This window comes from Poecilia latipinna, unplaced genomic scaffold (assembly GCF_001443285.1).
Source record: "Poecilia latipinna isolate Pla-1442-1.1 unplaced genomic scaffold, P_latipinna-1.0 Scaffold38, whole genome shotgun sequence".
NCBI lineage: Eukaryota > Metazoa > Chordata > Actinopteri > Cyprinodontiformes > Poeciliidae > Poecilia > Poecilia latipinna.
In genome coordinates this window covers 712,942-723,747 of record NW_015112654.1, presented here as the reverse complement: position 1 = coordinate 723,747, position 10,806 = coordinate 712,942, and the positions used below count along the sequence as shown (strand labels likewise).

At 40.8% G+C, this 10,806-nt stretch overlaps 1 protein-coding gene across 7 annotated transcripts in view; it reads left to right on the top strand.

Moving 5' to 3' along the window:
• Positions 1-10,806, top strand: part of ehbp1 (EH domain binding protein 1) — a 189,335-nt gene that overhangs the window by 35,994 nt on the left and 142,535 nt on the right. For 6 of the 7 annotated variants that reach the window (XM_015045733.1, XM_015045743.1, XM_015045770.1 and 3 more), the window contains one exon: positions 10,668-10,748. The exons of the other annotated variant lie outside the window; for it this stretch is intronic. In XM_015045733.1, coding sequence (XP_014901219.1) covers positions 10,668-10,748 — 81 coding nt within the window. The remainder of the gene's footprint in view (positions 1-10,667; positions 10,749-10,806) is intronic. 7 annotated transcript variants of the gene reach the window in all.

The window sequence follows — 10,806 nt, the reverse complement described above, 5'->3', positions numbered from 1 at the left end:
GACAATATTCCACAGAAATCTGTGCTGGTTGACACCATCACTTGTTAGCAAGCACTGCCAAGCCACATCATTTGCCTTTGCTGCTTCTCATTAAATCTTTGTCTGGCTGAGAAAGTCTGACATAGAGATGTTGGAGTCTCTATGTAGAGCCTCTATAGAGAGGCTCTACATAGATGATGCAAATAAAATGTAGTAAACTTGCACCTCACATGACTGACCAGCTGTTTATACTGTTGTTTTGCATTAGAATTGGATTTCTTTGTTTCTGGACAACATGTAAAGTCACCAATATCAGTTGACATGAGGGAACATTTTCAACTTGGCCAATAACACATTCCTGAAAACATTTCTCCATTTTCCTGATATGTGATCTCTATGCTAGTTTGCAACCTCTACTTCTTGTTTCTAACAGCTGTGCATAACGTCAGTATCTTACAAAATTACGCTGCACATTGCCTACTTGAATTGGTTCAACTAGGTGTAAACACATGTAATTCACATTTTATTTATTTTCCCTTATTGGCAACATAAAAAAAAAACAACTTAAAATTACTTGAGTGACAATTGGTTGGAAACACAGCCATTGTGACAGTACAACACAAGAACTATTTCCTTTCTTACAAAAGCAACAGGAGGAGTCTCAAATATATATGATGCCAAGCTTAAAGCATTTATCTTCATATCCAAGAACCATAATAATAGCTCAGGAACGGTGGTAACAGCGACTGAGTTGTGCTTCACAAGGCAGCTTTCATTAGAATTAAGTTATTCTAGTGTTTTAATATAGAGGGTCTCAAAAAACTGTTTAATTCAAGACATCTTAGAAACTGATGGAACTCATCTCTGTCAGAAAACTACTGATAAGGTCTGTTAAGACTTTGGACAGTCAGGGTCACATTAGGGTTCTTCTACCAAACTGTATTTACCCCATTCCCTTTTAGTTAGTTTTTGAGTTAGTATTTCTAAATTTTATGTTTTCGTCTATTTTTTGTATTGCTCACTGCACCCACTCTCAACAGTCGTCTGAGGTTGTCCTCGATTACCTCGTGACTTTCAGTTGACTCTAATCAGACTTTCTCGCCTTGTCTTTCCCCTCATCTCGTTTCTGTTATGTGTTATACGATGACGATGGGTGGCCAGATGCTCCTGGTGGTAAGCGAGGCACAACTGTGAAACGTCAGTTGAACAGTTTATCTCCTCTGCCTTGCTTATTTATTTTGTTCTCTTAGGACTTAAGATGGCTGCCTGCGATGTAGACATGCCTGTGTGGGCCGTCAAATAGCGGCCTCTGCAAATCCCCCTGTTTATCCACAAGCTTGACCCACTGGGCATGAGTGGGCGGCATGTACGCTGGGTGTCTACCGGCGGTGGAGGAAGGATGTGTGTATGCCTGCAGGCGTGTGTGATGAACGTAGCTTAAATTTGTGTTTAGGATGAATTCCAGATTATCGCTTAAAATCCGCTGTCAGTGAGTACGTGTGAGTGCCTGTTTGGATGTGAAGATGCAAAGGATTGAACCCACACAGACACACACACACACACACACACACACCGAGTTCTTGGCAAACGGAGGCAGTTGTTCTGCTAAGTGACAAAGAATAGGGGTCTTGTGATGTCTTCTGATGCCAGTGCTAAGCCAGCTACTGGCGGTTCGAGTGATCCATAACTGATCTGTACTTTGGATCTTTTTCAGAATGCCACACCCAAAGAGTTCCAGGTGTTATACTAAAGCCTGAAGTTTTAAGGAGGAAAAAAATTTATTGAAATCAAAAGACAAATTGTTTTGAGGCTCCTGTAGTTTTCAAATTGCATTTTGTCCTCCCCCTCCTCCAATTCAAACAAAGATTGCTTCCATGCATGGCAAAGATGGCTGATGCATGCTAAGAATATCAGAAGAACCATTTTAGGTTGCATGTAAATGCACATAAATACAATCTGCAAACTGTATTGTTCTTTCACGGAAAAACAGAATTTCAAAGAACAAGCACTCAAGCATGCAACACACACACACACACACACCAAGTCGCACCAGCTTCTTATCCAATCCCTCCACTAATTCCCCCTTGGTAGAAGGTGTTCATTGTTTCTCTTTCATTCTAATCTCTCCTTCTCCTTTTTTTTCAAAATCCATATTAGATTCTCTTTGAGTTGGCCACAATCGGAGGCACTGGAGCAGAGCATCACCCTGCTAATGCTCTTTGTCTCCCCAGATTTGTCACTTAGCATGGAGAGTACACCTTTGTCATGAGCAGGGTGGGAAAGAGGCAGACTCTCACTTGGGGCAATTGTTTCTTGTCGGAGGCCATCTTAACCCCCTTCCCCTCCCTTCTCCTCCCTTAAGCAAATCAGCTTTGCCCTGGATTAGAGCCCTATCATAGCTCTGTCAGATCTCAGCAGCCTGCCAAAAACTGCAAAAACAAACAGATCCTTAAAGTTGGATGGAAAATGCTTCCAAAAAACAATTCCACGTTGTCTTCACCTTGATATCGCCACTTGATATCTCTTAAATATAGATGTTCTAGTCATATTTATTATTGAAACTCATGATTTTCTTAACCTACTATGTTATCTTAGAATGAAACTAGAACAGTATTGTGCAGTATCATCCAACGGACATCACAATATGTTATTTAAAAAAAAGAATTGGCTGTAGAAAATCTTCATTGAAAACACAGTTGAGTTACCTTCAGAGTTCCAACAGACATTTTTTTGTCTTGAATTTTGTCTTTAACATAATTGACATTTGAAAGTAAATTGTTAGTTTGTGTTTTATTGGTTGCTTCCTTCAGTAGTGAAGCAAAAGAATGATGAAATATTACAGGGCTTTTTCACAGCTTTTTGTTTTGGCATCTCAATAAACTAAAAAGAGCAAACATGTTGTGTTTCAACATGTGAAATAAGAAGTCCTCTCTGGATTATTGGGCAATGAATATATATTCCTTACCTCACAAATAGTTTCCCATGGTAGTTTTGGATGGGAGTAGAGGAGAGACAGAAGCCTAGAGACAACACAAGTTGGCAGTTTTGGAGTCTGCCTCTAAACCTTCAGAAAGTGAGGAAACAAAACAGAGACCACAGTTTATTTTTCTGCTTCTGAAGTGTGTGTGTGTTTTTTTCGTCTTTCACACAACAAAACCCAACTTCAAAAATATATATAGATACACACGGGCACACACACACCATCTCAGATGTCCGTGGCAAATCTGTTGGCTTGATATCTAAACTACTGCTTCGCAAAGAGTAATCAATCCCAGATATGGTTCTGAGGAGTATTGGATGCGTGTATGTGTGTGTTTATGTTATTGGTCATTTTAGGTCTCTGTGATGACCAGAGATGGTAAAATGGCAGGAAAAGTGATGAGCAGGCGCTTCACAGACCACGAATGAACTCCAGCTAATCCCTTCAACCTATCTTCCTCTCTCTCACCGTCCTCCTTTCCCCTTTTACATTTTGTCTCATTTTCCCAAGCATTTTTTCCCTTTTCTCAACCTTTTTTTTTTTTTTTTTTTTTGTGCGACTCGTGTGTCTTCCTCTCTCGCCTTTCTCTCTCCCTCTCTCAGTTCTTGGACCACCTCCCTTCATTCCAGCCAGCCCCTCCTGTGGGCCCTTTCTCTCTCCAGCCAGAAGTGCCGAGCCAGGGCTTTTGCCGGCTGGTAATTTATTTTCCCATTAGCCCCCTGTCTGAAGTGCATGCTCTGGGTGTGAGAGTGTGTGTAGGAGGGGGCACTAAGGGGCCACCCAAAAGAAAGACCCAGAAAGTAGAAGAGAGGAGGGCACCCTGGACACACTGATAAGACGAAAGAGCGGAGGGAGCGAGATGGAGGGGACAGAAATGAGGAGCGGAAGTGAAGACTGAAGATATTAGCTTGGTGGCCATTGGAAAATATACTTATAATGTTGAAACATGAGTGATCTCTGATGCTGAAGTGATTAATCGATCTACAGAGTACTCCACAAACTGTTGCCCATTAATCAATTACCAATTTTTCTCTGTGCCTCGGGTTTAGTACCAAAACTATGATTACTTGGATCAGCCATGATTTTAAAACCCGTCAAACATAATTTGGACACATTTCAATTCTAGATTATATGGATGTAACCAGCTTTAACCACCAAAGTGTAGAGAGAAGAGAAGGAGGAAGTTCAAAACATTACTTGCCATCAGTTGAAATGGGCAATGATCACGTCCCTGATTCTGTCTCTCCATCTGGCCAAAGAGATTTATAAAGGAGTGGCAAAAGCAAATGAGGTGGATTAGCAGCAGTGCTCCCCAACAACTGATAATGTCATTGAGGATGTGTTATTGTGGAATGTTGTCTGTTGCTGGAAATTATCCGTTAGCATGTCTGTTAGCATGTCTTTAAATATACTTGGATGATATGAGTTAAAACAACATCTAATTTCCCTTTGGGATAATTAGTGTTTTTGAATTGGGTCTAAATCTAAACTATACTGATTTGTCAGTGTTGCAAACACTCTCCTCTCTCAATCTATAAGCAACTGGAATTTTAAAACAAGACCAGCTGTGCTTTTCCTATATATATATTTTTTACCTTCTTTACAAAGAAAGTACTCTACAGTACATGTTTTCCTTTTAAGAGGGTTTATTTTTCCCTCTTCCATTTCAGACTCGGAACTCGATGGGCTTTTCTAGTGTGGTAAAATCCCGTCAACCTGTTTTTTTTGTTGTTTTTTTTCTTCTGAATGCATGTGAATGTGGGACAGATCAAATCAGCCGGTCTGTGTGACCATGTGCCGAACACACAGACAAGAGAACCATTCACGCAGTTCATTCCAATATTAAAACTATTGATATTGTAATTCCCATAACCAAAGTGATAGCATTGCATGCCTTTTATGTCTATTGTTGCTTTTTAAAATACACATAAACACACAGCTTCAGGGAGGGAAAAGGTAAATCCTCACATATAATAGTAACCGATGATTAAATTGGCCTTAATCTTTGTGTGTGTGCGTATGTGTCCATAATGCCTATAGTGTGGCATTCATAGATGGTATGTAAAAAGGGCTGCCTTATCACTTATCAGGGGAGGCCAAATGGACACAGAGGAATCACTCCATTGTGTGTGGATTCAAAGAGAGATGTGAGCACATTGGATGTCTCCATTTCCAATAACTGTGACCTTGAGGCAAGAGGAATAACACCTCCAATCTGCTGACTGTTGGATTCAGACACAGCCAGCTGATTTTTGGGGTGTCGGGTGCAGAGGGCTAATGCGGCGCTGGCTTTGGATTATTCTCTAGGGTAAATTGAGTTTGGCTGTAATTGTTTCCAAACCCTTTTGAATGTGGATTACAGAGGTGCTGTTGTGCGGTGAGTTAATTGTTCATTAAAAAGGCAAGCGATATGCAGAAATGTTAAAAAAATGTAAAATTTAGAAAAATGTTTTCTAATAAGATTTTTAACAAAAAATACCCTCACTTCCCAACGTACTCACAACCCTTTCATGATTTCACTTTTTTATCTTACTAGGGCAGCACAAAATATCCCTATTTCACAATATCATTAGCTGTGTTTCCACTGATCATAAAATTGTGCAAATTAAAATGACTAAAATATGCTCAATGGAAGCACACCAATTTTGAGAAAAAACTCACTTTTGAGCTAGGATGAGGTGGTTTGTCAGTTGTATTGTGTTTTGTAAAACTGCAATGGAAACACTTTTTTTTTTGCATCACGACTGACACTTGGATGAGAAACTGATATCTACCAGCACAAAGGTCTGAAAATCAGCCACTGTTCCCGGTTGCTCTGCTGGGGAGACATTGACTGACAGATCTGCCCAACAGTGAGTCTGTCGCAATATTTAGTGACTTTTAAGATGAAAAATCGATATCGGTCAAAATAAGGTTAGGCATTTTAGTGATCAGTAATCAGCCAGAAACCTGCGATCAGTGCACCTCTACTACTCAGGTTCACATAATTTTTATTTCCACTTCATAACTATGTACTAGCTTATGTTTCATCTGTCACCATAAAATCACATTAAAATATGTGAAAGTTTGTGGAGTTCAAGCACTCTGAGGGAACGAAAATATGTTCTAATCGGTTTTCTCGAGCCGTTGCTTTAATCCACTCTGTATTTGGACTACAGTTGACCTCGTCTTGTCCCTTCCTCTGCAGTTCAGCGGTGTTTTGTTTTATGCTAGCAACAGGCTTAAGTGAGATAATCATCTGCTTGATGTGAAACCAGTGATTCATCACTTATCACCCTTGTAATAACAGAGCCATGGTTTAATCTTCTGTCTTTGTCAACAGCACATTCAACATCACTGCACTCAGTTTGCTTTATTGAAACAGGGCAGTTGGGCAATACCCACATTAAGCAGCAGTGGAGCTGACAATGGACCTGAGAAAGTTTTGAATTTTGGTGCCTTTTTTTCTGGCCTTTTTGTTACATACACTTATGACTGAATTTTACATTAGAAACTTAAATATATACATACAGTCGATCAGAGAAGATCATTAGAAATGAAGTGACCTTTTGTTAAAACCCTATTAGTTGATTGATGTGTGCATGGGGGCTCTTAGTCTTTTTGTTGATCATGTGCTAACAGTGCCCAACTGCCAGTGTATGTGTGTGTGTGTGTGTCAAATCAGGTCTAAACAAAGCCACATTCTTTTTTAGCACTCAGCCTAATTAATCCATCTCTTAGCCACAAAGGGGACCCTTCCCCTCCCTTTTCTCCAGCATGTCCCATTGGCATTTTAGGGCAGAGAGATTCAGCAGGACCCCCGGGCACCCTCCTGCCCTGACCTCTGCCCCCCCACCAGGGGAGCATCTGTGGATCGATCCGGGGCCAGCTGGCACCAGGAGGAAGAAAAGGGGCAGGGCTGGTACTCTTAAAAAAAACACAGTTCAACTCAACACACACACACACACACCTATGCAATGCAAGCCACTCTTTTAAAGGACGAGCAACACTAGGCCAGTTTGAGGCTTGGTAACTTAGCTCGTCCCTTTTTCTAAATTGAAAGCCTTGACCTTTTAATGGCAAAATGCAGGTTTAAACAGTTGCAGCCAGGGGGCAGCAAAGAGCTGTCACCCCCCTCCTTTTTCTTTTTCAGTATGTTCCTTGCTTGCCCTTTTCTTGCTCCCACTGCTACACACACACACACACACACACACACACACGTAGTCGTTCTGTAGGCTCAAAGAAAGAGCATATTGATAGTCCTATCCTCTTTGTAATAAATTAAACTTCTGTATTGTCCTTCCCTTTCATTTTACACATTGTCACATCCTCCTAGTCGCCCTAATCCGTGTTACTTCCCACACCTTCTCTCCAACACACACAGTGATTGACAAGCAGCATCCAGGGAAATGGAGAAGATTCCCATTGTTTGCCAGCCACTACCCAAATTTGTTGAAACGGTTATTTCATTCTTCTGCTCCACTATTTGCATATCCTTAACTATTTCCTATTTCTCAACTTCCCCCCACACTCCTCCTCCTTCCATCGCCCCAAACTGCTTCTCTAAATCCCCTCTTCTTAAGTGTTTGCCGCATTTAGCAAATTCATTCATAAAGTATCTGCATGCGCTATTAGCTTAGTATAATAGCAAAGGGTATAATCTGCTGGGAGATAAGAGGTAAAAGGAGAGTTTTTCCTCCTTTTTCTTGCTCCCCTTCTTCTGGGCTGTTCTTTGGACAGTCGGGTCGGCGGCTTCATGTCATGTTTTCGTGGAAAAAGCTACAAGGCTCAAATGTCAGCATCAAATGTCAAGTGGCCTCCGTAGTGAGTTGGTTGGTCTCTTCTGCTTTTTTTTGTTAAATCATTTGTTTGAGCATGGAGACAGTTGGAGAAGAGGAACAGGTGCAGAAGGTTGGATTAGACGAACTGTTGAATATTGGCGGAAGATGGAGAAAACGGAAAGTCAGGATCGAAACGAGAGTGTTGGAGATTGTCGTTCTAGGAAGCATTAAATGTTTTCTATGCGGTGTAGAAATTAGGGGTGCACTGTTGGCCTATCACCAATCATTAAAAAGCCTGACCTGCCGATTTTGGCTGATGCTGGGTTTGTTTTCATTTGACACCTTGCTAAATATTGCAACAAATCTGCTAAGCTGTCAAAAGTGGGTGACTTTTGTAACCAGGTGAGTGGGTCTCTCAACGCTCTCACAACAGAGCAAAAGAAGATGGTGACTAATTTTTAGACCATTCCCAAAGCTAAGATCGGTGGATAAGATCGGTTTCATGTGTAAGTATCAGTTGGTTACCGATGTCGCAAATTTAAGGAAATTGGGGCTGATCGTTGCACCCCTAGTAGAGAAGTTTGAAGTTTTCCATTTATTGCAGCTCTTCCTGGCTTGATCAACATGCAAAAAATGACAAGTTTGGAATTGCTTTTCCAGTGTTTTAAAACCTCATGAGTTTGGTAAAAGTCAGTATTTTATCAAATTTTAGATTTCTTTTTTTCTTGCTTGATGCTGTTATGGTCTTTACTTCTTCTAAAAAAATGACATATGAGTTTGTTTAATTTTACCAGATGTTTGAATTCTTATTTTTGTATATATTGTTTGGAAGTAATTCTAATGTCAGACATGTTTTTGTCCTTTTTGAATTCCCAGGGTTGCCACAGAGTTTAAGTTTTTATAGATCTGAATAAGTAGGAGGACAGAAACGCTATATGGAATTTGGAATATTTGTAATTCCTATATTTTGTTTAAATGGATTGTCCTGTTTATCCGTCTAGCTGTCTGTACATTATTTTTTGCAGATTCCATGATTCAAGCTTAACCACCATTAAAGAGTTTGTTGTATAGCATTCTGAACTTTTATATTTGTAGTTGGAAAAATAAACACAAAATTTATAGAAAGCTACAAGAACTTGAGTCAGGAAATGTTGGCATAAATTCTATGTAGAAACAATGACTTCTACAAACTTTAGAATTACCAAAGTTTGTAAAAAGTGGCTTAAATGACATGTCTCTGTTCCTCTTTACGCCTAATGTTAGAACATTTCTAGCTGACCTGTGGATTTGTAATCTCTGTTATGGCCTTGAATAGTTTATCACCTTATTACCAAACGCCTTACCATTACCACTCCAAGCTGACACAAGTTCTGTGTGAATACTTGTGTGTGTGTGTGTGTGTGTATGTGTGTGTGCGTGTGTGTGTGTGAATAAATAACCTGCAGTCTTCAGTGATAAGGCTGAGATTGAGTTTTCCCCCACAGCGCCAAAGCATCTGAGGTGAGTGTGTGGCTTTTGTGTGTGAAGACATCAGGAAACGGCTAACGTAAAGAGCTTGTATCGGTTTATCTGGCACACATGGCAGGGAGTGTGTGCGTGTGTATATGTATATGTGCTCTGGAACTGGTGTAGTGTGAAAGAGAGCTAGCTGCCCTGCTTTGTTCGCCGTTGTGAGCACGAGAGGATGAATCCTCAGAGCTCGATCCATGTCTGAGACAAGACTGGATGCTACTACGTGCAAAACCATGGCCTGTGTCTGCCAGTGGAGTTGGATGCCGTTTATACACACCCATGCAATGAAACGTATACAAAGAAATGGAGATTGTTTGGACACAGACATTTTAAACAAATGCATGCTTCTGTGCTTCATTGTAAAGCAATATGTGAGTACCGGTGTGTTGTTCCTTTGATGTGTCATTTCAAGCAACATAGTAATTTCCTATTACTGAATGTATTTGAAAGAAGGCATTGTGGCTGGGCAATTTTGACATTGGTGGTGTCAACACAGCAAGGTGGTGAACCAGTCTGATATTCACCAACAGCATGGTACGTCCGTACCCAGCCAGACAGTTTTTGTTCAAGGAGGTCAGAGAACGGCCTAGAACATCCCCAGCTGTTCGGTTTTCAGGTCTAGCAGTCAGTGACCAGGTTTTTTTTTTAGCAGTTCTTATTCTGAACACACTGCCTTTTGGTTAGCAACCTGCATGCACATGCTCACATTAAGGGTGTATTCACACCACCCCTGCTTGGTCTGCTTTAATCAAACATTAGTTCAATTAAATAGGTTTGGTTCGTTATGGAAGGTGTGAATGCCCATTTGATATCTCAAAAAAGTGAACTCCAGTTCACATAAAAACTTGGGTCTCGGTTCTGTTGAAGTGAACTCAGGTTCAGTTTGAATGAATGCCAAGCGGACCGGAGACCACTCGAAAAGCAGGAAGTGGACTACAATGCAGGGCATTCTGGGTAAACACAACAAAAACAAATGTGCAAGCCTTGTGGTCTTTTACTAAAGACGAAAGAGAAATGTTGGAATCTCTAAAATCTGATGCTACTCCAAGTTGTACTCCGTGTCTTCTTCGGAGGTTTTTGTGTCCTTTCTTCCAGTCGTCGTCGGTGCAGCGCCATCACAGGTGAGGAGGTTAAAGGTTGTTCAAAGAGTTTGGATTGTTTGACAGTGCAGTGCGACAGAGAACCGCACCAGTGAAAATGCAACAAATGTTGCCATTTTGGTCCCCAGTCGAACCGAGTCAAAATACCCTAAAACTCTTTATCACCTCTGTGGCATATCCCCAAACTAATTGGACATTAATTCTCTGACTCATAATATATACTAGAGGACAGAACGTCATCCAAACAATTCAAGACCAGATCAGCCATTGGAGATACACAATACATTTTCCTAAAACCCTCCTCTCAATGTGGTGTTCAATCTCCCTTGTCTGCAGGAGTCTCTGTCAGGACGGAGGAAGGCTTTAGCCACCAGCAGCATAAACATGAAGCAGTATGCCAGTCCCATGCCCACTCAGGTTCCTTTTTTAGATAAACATAAGGCAGAGGGAATAGTCCCGTTCATTTCAGTGCGTT